At 42.9% G+C, this 14749-nt stretch overlaps 1 protein-coding gene across 2 annotated transcripts; it reads left to right on the top strand.

Annotated features, from left to right (window-relative positions):
• Positions 1-9032: 9032 nt before the first annotated feature.
• LOC120034366 (cyclic AMP-dependent transcription factor ATF-4-like) lies at positions 9033-12163 on the top strand. 2 transcript variants are annotated; one of them, XM_038980893.1, is made up of 3 exons: positions 9033-9200; positions 10099-10509; positions 10831-12163. In XM_038980893.1, the coding sequence occupies exons 2-3, from the start codon at positions 10215-10217 to the stop codon at positions 11775-11777; spliced, it is 1242 nt and encodes a 413-aa protein (XP_038836821.1). In that variant the 5' UTR covers positions 9033-9200; positions 10099-10214; the 3' UTR covers positions 11778-12163. The 2 variants fall into 2 exon arrangements, with proteins under 2 accessions (XP_038836821.1, XP_038836820.1); XM_038980892.1 differs by having other exon boundaries at positions 9034-9200; positions 10828-12163.
• Positions 12164-14749: the final 2586 nt, after the last annotated feature.

The raw sequence follows: 14749 nt of genomic DNA, 5'->3' as shown, positions 1-14749 counted from the left end.
ACAGCACTTTGTGATATCAGCTGATGTACGAAGGGCTATATAAATACGTTTGATTTGATTTGCTAACATAATTGCAAAAGTTTTTTTTTGCCTTTTAAAATGATAAACTTGGATTAGCTAACACAACTTGCCATTGGAACACAGGAGTGATGGTTGCTGATAATAGTACGCCTATGTAGATATTCCATAAAAAAATCAGACATTCCAGCTAAGTCATTTACAACATTAACCATGTCTACACTGTATTTCTGATCAATTTGATGGTATTTTAATGGACAAAAAAAACGTGTTTTTCTTTCAAAAACAAGGACATTTCTAAGTGACCCCAAACTTTTGAATGGTAGTGTATATCGCCCTACCATTTCCAAAATGGGATGTTGTGAAAATGATATGGTCGGATATCCTATTCATTGGTTGGTTGTTGTGTTATCATTAAAACAGTGTCCACTTTCAGTGTGAAACTAAAGCCTTAACGCACATTATGGTATTAAAAGTATTTGTCATTGCTCATAGTTAGATGTAATCTTGTATTTCTGAGTCTTGGATCTTCCTCACACAGTAGACTTGATATCAGGGGGGAAGTGCAACATTTCAAAACAAAGCTCTCACTGGAGATTTGCCATGTAAAAAGACAAGCGAGAGTTTGCAGTGATTTGATGTAGTTGTTTCCCCATCATTCTGCCCCTAGCCTCCTATACCCCCCAGGAAGTCATTCTTGGTGAAGTTGTCCACGGCCATCGGGTCCTATGACCTCCCATCCTTACAGGTGGATTCAGACAGCCAAGAGGAAAACGCATCAACGGTAAGGATGATGCCAGAAGGAAAATTGCCAATTTTTCAAATCCTTCTTTGACAGTGTTAAAGATTTTTGAATTGCGTTTGATAGAATTATAGGTACAATGGAAGCCCATGGAATAGCCAGACACGAGGGTCTGCCAGGTCAAGGAGCCGGTCTCCCTTTCGGACAAACTTTGTGACTGCTGGTGACTAACGGCCTCAGATGTCAGAGCCCCAGGTGAGTAGAAGCCAAGTGAGATCAAATGCAGGACAGCACTAAAAATGTATGATTTAAAGACATGAAGAAATGCACCTTATACTGTCGTACGCAGGAGACCTGGGTTTCAAAACTCTGGTTGGTCACAATAGCTATATTATAATTTCATTAATCCTAATGGGCTGTAACAGTAAAGTACTTATTATTCATATTATAATAATACTACTAATTTGGGGGGGGGGGGGGGGGGTGCTTATATTTGCCCTGTTACACAAAAGCGTGTAATGGGAATGTATTTATTATTTTTGGCATATCCCAACTTCCCCTGAGACATCCGCAGAGAGTAGGGTCACCATTGTACAGCGTCCCTGGAACAATTAGGGTTAAGTGCCTTGCTCAAGGGCACTGCGACAGATATATATATATTTTTTCCCCCTTGTCGTCTCAGGTATTCAAACCAGCAACCTTTCCGTTACTGGCCCAAAGCTCTATGACGCCACAACAGTCTATATACCGTTTAACTGCACATAATCGTGACCTTGTGATTTGTGTCTCAGCTAAGTCTAACAGGAAGAAGTCAATCTGTGTACCAAATCTAGACTCAGCCAGCATTTCCCCAGTCTATGTCCCACTCAGAGCCCCTGGACAAGAAACAGAACTCAGGCTTCCCAGGCCTCTCCCCAAGCTACAGCAATGTGATGGATACCCAGGTGAGTCAACAACACCCTCTTCGCGTGTTTCATTACATCTAGGTTCTTCTAATCAGTTTTCCTGTCAGAACCAGCATAGAAGATACACTCACTGCTGTGCAGAGGCCGGGGGCCTCTTCCTCTTTTCCCCTCTCATTCTTCCCTTTCTAGTCTGGCTCACTGTCTCTTGCGGTTAATGTTCCAATTGTTGTTGCTAAATGATTGATGAACTGTTTTGACTGACCTCCAATCAGACTGGCTCCCTAACAGCCTATCAGAGCCCCTGTTTGAACCCCCGTCCTGTTCGCCGCCCTCCAGTTCCTCCCAAGACCTATTGCACTCTTCTGAGGCCCTCTCCATCTGCAGGTGGGGGCTATGACAATGTTGATAGATCTAAACTTGGAATGACTGAGAAGGTAAACCAAGAGAACCACTGAATGAGCCAGTATATAGTGTATACAGTAAGATAGGTTGAATAAAACAAATCAACCCACTACTCTTCGCTGAGGTTTAACACAGGCCTTCGACGGGTATAGCAAAAATAAGCCTTCCCCTCCTCCTCTCCCATGGCCTGTGAGACCCCCTCGGTCCCCCATGATGTCCCGCTCCTCTTCAGCCTCTTCAGAGTATGAGAGGACGCTACCAGAAATGCACCTACTACAACCTCAGGTGAGAGAGAGTACTTCATATTCATTGCAAAGAAGAAAAGACATCAACGTTCACTGTTTTATCAGTGTAACTTTACTTTCTGTCAATAAGACATCTTTGCTTTCTTTGTATTGGTATAGGATTCCATAGAACGAAAGCACAGTCAGTCCCCTTGCCCTGTTCGACCCCCAGCTCCAACTGGTGCTTGTACGGCTCCATGAGAGCCGTACATGCCCCTGTCTCCAGCTGGTGCTGACAGAAGCACAAACACAGCTCACGACTGACTATACATACACACATGGTGCCGTTCAAAGGATATAGTACAACATTTATTTATTGTGATATGCTTTCATTGCTTTCATCTGAGGTGAAACAGATACTGTATGTGTGTGACAGAGACAGGGAAGTGTTCACAGTGAAATATAACCACCTCTATTTATGTTCCTTCCTTCCTGAAACTCAAAAAGTCCCCTCATGGTTATTAAATGTACTTGTGTCTTGTTGATTTGTTGTTATTGTTCACATGTGAAAACATGTGTTTTTGGGACACTTCACATGTGCAAGTGAAATCATTTTGCAAACATGTTTTAGGAACATTTCACGAGACCATGTTTTCACATGTTGTCGCGTGTTTAGTTTCATGTTAATACATGTTGCTTTTGTGGAAGGACCAGCAGGCGGCAGCCTGGTCCCACGGATAGTAGCCCAGCCCGGTGAGTAAAGGTGATCAAAGGCAGTTAAGCACAGCTGACTGTACTAATCACCTATTTCTATCCCCCTACAAGAGAGAGGAGGGAACCAGCAGTCTGGAGAAAAATAAATGGTGATTGATTCTCCGAAGGAGAGGATTTACCTGATGAAAGGGAGAAGAAGAGGACAAACTACCTCTTGGGAATGGCAACCACCGATCCGCACCACCACCCCGAAAGGAGCTCTCCACGAATGGATAGTTGAGGCAGTGACACACCCGTGATTTGTGTTATAGTTCAAAGTTACTCACCTGGTGTTCCTTATCCTTGTAAAGAAGAAGATGTGTGTTATCCTTGTGAGATCCTTGATTGTGTGGGATTGTTTGAGAAGAAAGAAAATAGAGAAAAATAGAGAACTTTGTTCAATGTAAGAAAACCTGCTCCCGACTCGTTTATTCCACCTTTCCGCTTTCGAGCAACCTAAAATTACTTGGTCCACTCACACTTTACATGTTGTCACATTAACTTAGCTTAAACACGTGATCAGGTGAAATTCATGTGGTTTTCCGTAATGGGGTGAGGACCATGTTAGGATGTTTGTGAAATGTTCTCAAGACATTTGTTTTACCAGTTGTCAGGACGTCACATGATGGTCCCAGATGATCCCAAACCATTATTAATAAAGTAATGGTATGGTGGTTTTAAAGTAATGGTATGGTGGTTTTAAAGTAAGTGGTACGCTGTTCAGCTGAAACATGACCCCACCTGGGATTTGAAGTCTGATCTGCACTGATCTTTCTGCTGCACCACAAAGTATGTAGCATTGCCCTTCACATTCATTACCTACAATAAGTCTCTGCACTTAGCAAAAGAGTGCCTTCTGCACTGCTATTTTAGTCATCAGTTAATCTGACTTATCTCAACAATTTGAGGTTTTACTGTTGTCTAATGTTGGTGGGGCATATTATTGTGTTTTAATGTTACTCTGAAATCACTATGATAAATATAATAGTTTTTATTGAGTGTATTATACAAAGATGAGATTTACTTTGAAATCCAAAATGTAGTAATGCAGGTGAAATCTGACTGTGCTTTTTAGGCTCTCAGTTCACACAGACATTTAATAGAACAGAAATGTCTTACTGTTTAGTGAAGTATATAATCGTCATAGCCAACAAATCAGGTAAATATGTCATTTTTCTATCACAGATACTATGTCAGATATTGAAGTTGCAGCAATAGTTGCTAGTGTCTGTAAAACAAAACTAAATTCATTACATAGCCCACCAACGCAAAAGGAGGCTCTCTGCATGCTCGTCCTCAACTCCCTACCCCACCACCACCACCACCACCACCTGTAAATAGACCATCTCTGTCGTATCAACCTACCACCATCTTCCACTCAGCGTCAGTCTACAGCGAGATCAGCGAGGTTCAGGACCAATTACCTTCTCTAGAAGTACTGCCTGATGAGAACACATTCCAGGTGAGATACACACACACACACACAATTTCTCACATTCACGGACACACACACACAAATGCATGCACACACTCGCATGCCACACCGTACCTGACAATAAGTGATATAGTCTATACCTACATTGTGTTCGATTTAAAAAAAAATGTAACAATGGTTTTTGAATCTCTATCATTTCAGTTCAACCCATCTAGCAGCGTCTACAAAACACAGGCAGCACCACAGTTCCAACCTGGTAACCATTATCAGAACTGTGGATTCAATGAGGAAGCAGAGTGATGTCTGATCTGATGGATTTGTATTGTAATGATTGGGGGAATTTTGTTTCCTTCTTTTGTACTGATGTATGTAGTACGTTCTATTCTCAGTGCCTAAGCCAAAACCAGGCTTCACATGAGGTTTCCCCTTTCTGATGCTGTTCACCTGCATTATTAGATTATGCATCATTTCAATTTGATCTAAAAACCTGTGTGTACCTATTTTTGTTTTTCAGCAGGAATTTGAAAATCGAATGAGATGGATGAAGACAGTGGGATGTGAGTTAAACATTACCACAGATCTACAGTACCAGTCAAAAGTTAGGACACACCTACTCATTTCAGGGTTTTTCTTTACTTTTACTATTTACTACATTGTAGAATAATAGTGAAGACATCATAACTATGAAATGACACATATGGAATCATGTAGTAACCAAAAAAAGTGTTTAAAAAATCTAAATATATTATATTTTAGATTCTTCGAAGTAGCCACCCTTTGCCTTGATGACAGCTTTGCACACTCTTGGCATTCTCTCAACCAGCTTCATGAGGTAGTCACCTGGAATGCATTTCACTTAACAGGTGTCCCTTGAAAAAAGTTAATTTGTGGAATTTCTTTCTTAATGCGTTTGAGCCAATCAGTTGTGTTGTGACAAGGTACGGATGGTATACAGAAGATGGCCCTATTTGGTAAAAGTCCATATTATGGCAAGAACATCTCAAATAAGCGAAGAGAAACGACAGTCCATCATTACTTTAAGACATGAAGGTCAGTCATTTGAAAGTTTCTTCAAGTGCAGTCGCAAAAACCATCAAGCGCTATGATGAAACTGGCTCTCATGAGGACCGCCACAGGAAAGGAAGACCCAGAGTCACCTCTGCTGTAGAGGATAAGTTCGTTACAGTTACCACCCTCAGAAATTGCAGCCCAAATAAATGCTTTACAGAGTTCAAGTAACGGACAACATCAACTGTTCAGAGGAGAATACGTGAATCAGGCCTTCATGGTCGAATTGCTGCAAAGAAACCATTGCTAAAGGACACCGATAATAAAAAGAGACGACATCCCATCTGGTTTGCACTTAGTGGGACTATCATTTGTTTTTCAACAGGACAATGATCGAACACACCTCCAGGGTGTGTAAGGGCTATTTGAGCAAAAACGAGAGTGATGGAGTGCTGCATCAGATGAGCTGGCCTGCACAATCACCTCACCTCAACTCAAATGAGATGGTTTGGGATGAGTTGGATTGCAGAGTGAAGGAAAAGCAGACAAAAAGTGCTCAGCATATGTGGGAACTCCAATCAATCAAATGTATTTATGAAGACATTTTTACATCCGCAGATGTCACAAAGTGCTATACAGAAACCCAGCCTAAAACCAGAAACGGCAAGCAACGCAGATGTAGAAGCATGGTGGCTAGGAAAAGACTCATGGGAAAACATTCCAGGTGAAGCTGGTTGAGAGAATACCCAGAGTGTGCAAAGCTGTCATCAAGGCAAAGGGTGGCTACTTTGAAGAATCTAAAATATATTTTGATTTAACGCTTTTTGTTACTACACGATTCTGTATGTGTTATTTCATAGTCTTCACCATATGTGTTATGTCAATGTCTTCACTATTATTTTACAATGTAGAAAATAGTAAAAATAAAGAAAAACCTTAAAATGAGTAGGTGTGTCCAAACGGTTGACTGGTACTGTGTATCGCATTATTTGACACTACATTACATTGTATTTAATTCATTTTTAAGGATGAAAGAGTCTTCTGTAAAAAAGTATTCTGTAAAAAAATAATAATAATAAAAATACTGTTCTCAGCTGTTAGGATTCAATATATGACCATAGATTACTGAGGGATAATACATTTGGTTTGTAATTGTGTATGTGTCTTTCAGGCTGGGAAAACATGCCTCCTTCATTTTATGGCCTCAGTCTAGACTCTAGAGGATGAAACCAGGTGAGACCTGGCTAACCTCTTCCTGTACACATGTGGTTAATACACAATTTCAAGGATAGAGCTTTGATCTTACATCTAATACAGGCAGGCATACAATTTAATCAGCCCTCTGTCTTTTATTAAATCTGTCTTTCTATCCCACCAGGGAGTTCAGCCAGAGGTGCCTCTATGTGAAAAATGGCTTCTGTCTGTTCAACTGCCTGCTAATGAAGCGTAATGATACCCTGCGAGGCCACTTCACAGAGCTCAACGACCTCGCCGAGAAGCTGGACAACGTGCAAAAGAAAAACAAAACCATGGCTATCGCAGAGGGCACCAGGGACGCCATGGGAGGGACGGTGGCCGTTGTGGGCACATGACCATGGGTTCCTCCCTCATAGCCACAGCAATTTGGCGGGCATTGTGGCGTCGGGTAGTGGGATAGGCATCAAAGCGGCCATTTATTTTATTTATTTATTTTACCGTTATTTTACCAGGTAAGTTGACTGAGAACACGTTCTCATTTGCAGCAACGACCTGGGGAATAGTTACAGGGGAGAGGAGGGGGATGAATGAGCCAATTGTAAACTGGCCATGGGCAACAACAAAATCAAATCTGTGGACCGGAAGAGGCTGGAGGAGGTGGTGCAGAAGTACAAAGCCGCGAGAGCAGATTTGGAGTTGTGTCTTTGTTTCATTCACAGTGGCATGGCTGAGCGAGGCGGTACAATTTCCGCAGGCTCCATCATGCTGATCCTGAGGCCCTGCGGATGGCCAGGGGGCTGGAGGCAGTGCATCCTGGGTGTAATAAGTCCCAACAGTTGGGCATGAAGTCTGAGATGATCCTAAAGGGTTTGCCAGAGACATGGACCTGTATTATACCGACAAGGATGGCCAGAGGCTGAAAAGGGCTCTGAGACTAAGTTTGCAACCAGGATTTGTGGTGTGACCCAAGAGCTACAGGAGGAGCTCAATGAACTGTACCAAGTGTGGCAGACTCTCTCTAGCAGCCAGTAGATTTTGAGGTGTGTGTGTGTGTCGTCGTTAATGCAGTAAAGGTCTGGTAATGTTTTGGACACATACAAGATATTGTTTTTTGGGGGGGAGGCCGGAGGGAGGTGCTCATTTTTGAAGTGGGTTGCCCTAATGAAGCCCACATGAAGCCAGCCTTTGCTGACAAGTTACTGCAATTTCAGCCCCGGTGAACAGCCTTGGTTCAAACTTGCAGTGCTAATATTTGGGAGACTCAGCCATGTACATAGGCTGACAGTATGTGGCTTTCAGATTGCAGGCCTGAATAGGACAAAGGCAAAGCAGCGGTACTGCTCTGTGTCAGCTGTTTGGGCAGCCTTGGTGCTTTCTGTATCCATAAGTCTCCATATATCCATGAACTTTTAAATGTTTGAATCCTCTCAACTGTAATGTGATTTGTGGATTCAAATAAAGTATTTAAAATATACGAGTGTGAATGTGAAATGTTTTACTACGCAGTGTGTACTGCTGAGAATATCCACAAGACATTTTTATCTATATCCTATTTGTGAATTATCTGAATACTAAAAAGGACATGCAATTAAATTTATTGAAAAGTTGTTTGCTCTCATAAATTATGTGAATAGTATAAGACATCACAGGATGATTTCTAAAACTGGCCCCTGTTAACCCCCAATGTGCGGAATGATACGGTTTCCACTAGCTTCTATAGCCACAAAGTCAGATTCCACAGATTTTTTTTGTTTTGGTCTTAATTTAAATTTAGGGGTTAGGCATGTTAGCAGTGTGGTTAGGGTTAATATCACATTTTAAGAAGAGAATTTGTAGAAATGGGTGGGGTTTATGACTGTGGCTATAGAAGCTAGTGAGGACCTGTGGAAGGATATCCTAGGTCTGCGTCAGCGATGTATATAAACCCTTGAATGCTATGTATTGGCCATTTAGAGGCTTTGAAGCCACTGGTCGGACATATTGGCACTCCCCAGTAGGCGCAGTCCTCCATACATTTCACTTAAATGTTTCAAGGACAAAATTACATGTATTTAAGTATTTGTTGCGGTAGTGGGGACAGTAACATCAGAAGCCTCAAAGAATCTGACTATTTTTTCACTTTATGTTTATCTCACATAATATAATTTCAAAGTATGCAGTAAGGTGTCTGTAATAGTATAAACGTGACAAAAATGAATGTAGACATTAAATGCTTTTCCATAACTTCCAAAATGTGTTTTACAATGGGGGGGCAAGATGGAAGCACGGTGGCTTCAACACAAAGCCTCCTATAAGTCATCTAGTGTGTATATATATCTCGTTGGTCTTTTTGAGAGTTGTTTATTACGCTGCGCCCTCAGCATGCGTCATTTTCAACCAGCACACAGCAACATTCAAGTGACACCGCTTTCTTGGGCGAAATGGCAGTTTAACGGTTCGCGGCGGTCCTAGCAGCAGCAAATCCAACAGTGCATCAATCCAGTGCACTGCTTCAACTTCATATTTGTCAAAATGACGTAAGTATATATTTGTAGGCAAGTGGCTAGCTAACGTGAATCTGTGACAGGTCAATGACGACAATGAGCTCTAACCTCAATTTGTGAAGCTATTAGCCTGCTTATGTTGTGTAGCGAAGTATTTTTATAAATGCATATAGTATATCTTGCCGTAAGGTTGCCATTCGCCAGACAAATCCTTGGAATGACATTGGATGCAGATGTCACAAGTCAGATCAGAGAATGTTACATTGTATCTCTTTCGGGCAAAATGGTCAGTGAACTGTTAATATAACAGCCCGCGACATTGTCACCAAATTGGTAAAAAATAAAATAATAATAATAATATGGGTGATACGATTTTATTCCAGGAATGCCAACCTGGAACAAAATGGTTCGTGTTCTTTTTCCGAACAAAATGGCGATATAATCAGTGTTTAAGGCGGGAGGGTGAACACAAGCGTGGCTGTTAGGGAGGCAGAAGCAGCCATCTCATTCGCTAGACACACTTCCATCACAGATCGAACAATGTTTAGTTATACAAATCTTTGCTTCCATTCTGACGATGGTTGCTGTGGAAACTGACTGACCTCATTTGGCGCGTGTGCGAGTCACAAGACAAAGACAGGGAGGGTATTCAGTGCCAGTGCAAGGAGGTGCGTTGTAAAATAGTAGGGGCAGTGTTGTGCACAAAACGCATTACAGATATAAACATAAGTTCAGACTTACACTTTTTTTGCCACCCAATTAAAAATGTGCGCAGACATATTACATTACTCAATCACAACATAACATGACTGACCATGACAAAATATAGAATTAACATAAAGGAGAAAAGGCCATTTCTTTAGGCTACATTATGAGCTTCGGTTTACATTATTACATGAACTCACCATGTCTTCTCCGATCTCTTTCCCAGGTCCCTTGTGGAAACCCTTAGCACTGCTGTAGTTGACAGCATAAAAGAACCGCTCGACCTCCTACTGCAGTACCTACCGTCTCAGATCCTAGTGACTGTACAACAACAACAGAGCTATGACCATGATGAGCTCACAGTTTGGCCTGGACGATATGGAGGCCCTACTCAGGGGGCCTTCCTCTCTCATGGCTGACCCCATGGGGTCGCTGCTCTACCATGATGAAGTTACCTTGATAGAGGGGGGGGCGTCACCCCTCTCGTCATCTTCTCCAATTCTCCTTCTATCCCCTCCCTCTCCGCCTTCGCTGCTCCTCCAGGAAGAGAAGGCTGAGGCATACTTGCTGTCCTTCCCTTGGCTATCTGCTGATGTGCTAGGCCACACCCATCACATTGGTGCAGATAATGGGAAAGGTGAGGACCACCACATCCTAAGTCCTCCACACGTATGTTCATACTGGTCGACAGTATGTAGAAATCCATAGCAATTTATATTTTATTCCCATGATCTGTTTTTTTGCAGTATAGAAAAGGTCATAGGTTTTCAAATCCAATTTTATTTGTCACATGCGCCAAATACAACAGGTGTAGTAGACCTTACAGTGAAATGCTTTTATCACAAATATAAAAACTTAGACTTCCACTTTGACATTTATGATCACCACTTGTAATGTGAATATTTGTATTTTAATATTACTTTAGCTATTAACCCGCTTTCTTTGTCCTCCACAGAAGATGCGTTTTCTGGCATGGACTGGATGGCTAAGAAGGTCGACCTGAGTGAGTTTGACCTGGACTCACTTATATGTTCCTGCAGCCCAGACGGTTCCCCCAGCTCCCCTGAAGACCTCATTCCTTCCTTTGAGTGTCCCATGGAGCTGGACTCACTGCCCCTCCCAACTCTCCCTACTCCCACGGACCTCCCCACCACCACTGATCCACTCCTCCCCCCGACCGTCTCACAGCCCCAGGAAGACCCTCAGGAGGAGGTCCATTCACCTCCCCCCTGCGTCCCCGATGCCCAGGAGGAGCTGGAGATCAAATCAGAGCCCCAGTCCCCAGCCCCCTCTCTTCTTCCATCTCCCACCTTCACCTTAAAGTTGGGTAGTGAGGTGGATGCCTCGGCGAGTGTCAGCGAGAAGCTGCTTCACCTGGAGGTTCCCCAGCCGGTCCCCAGCATCGTGCTGTCTCTCTCCCCGACCCGCATCGTTGTCCTCCTGGCCCCTAAACACGAGGTTGGCGTGACAACCCCCACCGTCACCATCCCAGAGATCCTCTCCTCTGACAGTGATGGCAGCTTAAGCTCCTCCGGTCAGCTCAACTGGCCCTCCATCGCCACAACTCAGTCAAGGTTCCAAAACAGGAGAAACCCGTACCCAACAACCCCCAAGTCTAGGCCACAACATCCAGACCAGCCATCTCCCACCACCACATCCACTGGAGGACCCCCGAAGGAGAAGAAGCTCAAGAAGATGGCGCAGAACAAGACGGCGGCCACGCGCTACCGCCAGAAGAAGAAGACTGCGCAGGAGGACCTGAGCGCGGAGTGCGACAAGCTGGAGCAAAGGAACCACAAGCTGGCGGAGAAAGCAGACTCCATCGCCAATGGGATCCAGTATCTCAAGGACCTCATGGAGGAGGTGCGCCAAGCGACGAGCAAGAAGGGACTCAGAGACCTCTAACCGTAGTGTAACCCACCAAGTATCCTACTATCTATAATGCTTTTTAAATGCATGTATTGAGACTCCCAAAGCCCAAGTTCTATTGACCTTCCTGCCTGTCTCCTCCTTTGAGTTTAAAGAAACTGTTCTTGTAGCTTGAGTTTGATGTAGTCCCTGATCTCTTGTATAAAAACCTTAAGTATTTTCCGAACAGTATATTGACTTGTGTAATTAGTCTGATCTTCTGTAGTCTGTGTCATTGTTTATTCTTATCAAGACATGTCTATTTCTGTAGAAGCATGTAGTCTTAAATAGGTTTTGAATCCTATTATTCATATGTATTTTTACTGTTGTCTGAATCGTATCTAATTGTAAACCTTTCATTATCTATTAAAAAGTAAAATCCATTTGGTTTTGTGCAATTCATTTAGCAAACTCTGGGAATATACAGTATGATCATAATACACTCGTGGCCAAAAAGTTTTGAGAATGACACAAATATTAATTTTCACAAAGTCTGCTGCCTCAGTTTGTATGATGGCAATTTGCATATACTCCAGAATGTTATGAAGAGTGAACAGATGAATTGCAATTAATTGCAAAGTCCCTCTATGCCATGCAAATTAACTGAATCCCCAAAAAACATTTCCATTGCATTTCAGCCCTGCCACAAAAGGACCAGCTGACATCATGTCAGTGATTCTCATTAACACAGGTGTGAGTGTTGACGAGGACAAGGCTGGAGATCACTCTGTCATGCTGATTGAGTTCGAATAACAGACTGGAAGCTTCAAAAGGAGGGTGGTGCTTGGAATCATTGTTCTTCCTCTGTCAACCATGGTTACCTGCAAGGAAACACGTGCCGTCATCATTGCTTTGCACAAAAAGGGCTTCACAGGCAAGGAGAGTGGTTCAATTGTTGTGAAGAAGGCTTCAGGGCGTCCAAGAAAGTCCAGCGAGCGCTGGGACCGTCTCCTAAAGTTGATTCAGCTGCGGGATCGGGGCACCACCAGTACAGAGCTTGCTCAGGAATGGCAGCAGGCAGGTGTGAGTGCATCTGCACGCACAGTGAGGCGAAGACTTTTGGAGGATGGCCTGGTGTCAAGAAGGGCAGCAAAGAAGCCGCTTCTCTCCAGGAAAAACATCAGGGACAGACTAATATTCTGCAAAAGGTACAGGGATTGGACTGCTGAGGACTGGGGTAAAGTCATTTTCTCTGATGAATCCCCTTTCCGATTGTTTGGGGCATCCGGAAAAAAGCTTGTCCGGAGAAGACAAGGTGATCGCTACCATCAGTCCTGTGTCATGCCAACAGTAAAGCATCTTGAGACCATTAATGTTTGGGGTTGCTTCTCAGCCGAGGGAGTGGGCTCACTCACAATTTTGCCTAAGAACACAGCCGTGAATAAAGAATGTTACCAACACATCCTCCGAGAGCAACTTCTCCCAACCACCCAGGAACAGTTTGGTGACGAACAATGCCTTTTCCAGCATGTTGGAGCACCTTGCCATAAGGCAAAAGTGATAACTAAGTGGCTCAGGGAACAAAACATTGATATTTTGGGTCCATTGCTAGGAAACTCCCCAGACCTTCATCCCATTGAGAGCGTGTGGTCAATCCTCAAGAGGCGGGTGGACAAACAAAAACCCACAAATTCTGACAAACTCCAAGCATTGATTATGCAAGAATGGGCTGCCATCAGTCAGGATGTGGCCCAGAAGTTAATTGACAGCATGCCAGGGCGGATTGCCGAGGTCTTGAAAAAGAAGGGTGAACATTGCAAATATTGATTCTTTGCATCAATTTCATGTAATTGTCAATAAAAGCCTTTGACACTTATGAAATGCTTGTAATTATACTTCAGTATTCCATAATAACACCTGACAAAATATCTAAAGACACTGAAGCAGCAAACTTTGTGGAAATTAATATTTATGTAATTCTCAAAACTTTTAGCCACGACTGTACAGTGAAGACAAAGTATATTATTGGGACCAATTTTGCCATTTTACTGCATCTCAAATAAGTATTGAGATTTCAAAATAGTAATTTCAAAATAGGGTCCTCGGCCTCATTTAGCTAATACCGGTGTGAATGTGTTCAGAAGTGCGTAGGCCAGTTGTTTGAATATAGCCCAGATTTGACCTGCTCCAGTGCCCACCTGGGCCATACGAAAACCGGTTCCTTGGAGGAACATTATCAGTATGTTCTGGCTCAACATAAAACCATTTACCCAGATAAGGGTTAGGTTTAACAATTGCACCATATCCCCTATATAGTTAATTTACGTCGTTTTAGTTCATTGTGGGATACTACAGGAACCGGGATACATCCAAGTTCCAACTAATTTAGTATTTTCTGATCATCCTGTGTTGAACACAGTTTACAGCTACCTCACTGACCTGCTCTCTACAGTATATTGTGTGTGATAGACAGAGAGTGTGTTTGTGTGCTGACCTAGGCACTGCTTAAATAATGGAGGTTGACCACAGAGACACTGCCCTGTATTCAACCTAAAACTGGGACTAGGGTTCTCGCACACTTTTTTTTGCTTTGGGGCTTTTGTCCAGATAGCTTGGGGGAAATTCTCTATTTGGGATTGTGCCAAACCTTAAGTGTTGATGAGGCACAACGTATGGCTCTCTGAAACCATTCACAAGCTCCCTAAAGATGCTTTGTATTCAGTGAGAAGCACAACCAGTTCCGTAGGACAATTAAACCTAATTTACCACAACTTATGCTAACTCTTGATGTTACAACTGGTCTGTCTGATAGCTAACTTTTAATTCCAACCCTTATGTTGCATAATTTAATAATGGATAATAACTCTCACCGCAAAGCAGGAAGTCTCCTGGCTCCAGGAGTGTCATGCGATTCAATCTTCCTTGGGAACCTCATGCTAAATCCATAGTGGACATGTTACTGGCCAATCTTGGCCAATCTGTTCTTGACCCTTGACTGAAACAGTAACAAGCTGTGGGTTCTGTTGATT

The sequence above is a fragment of the Salvelinus namaycush genome, chromosome 41 (assembly GCF_016432855.1).
Source record: "Salvelinus namaycush isolate Seneca chromosome 41, SaNama_1.0, whole genome shotgun sequence".
Lineage (NCBI taxonomy): Eukaryota > Metazoa > Chordata > Actinopteri > Salmoniformes > Salmonidae > Salvelinus > Salvelinus namaycush.
Note: the sequence above shows the minus strand (reverse complement) of the source record. Positions and strands in the feature narration are given on the sequence as shown.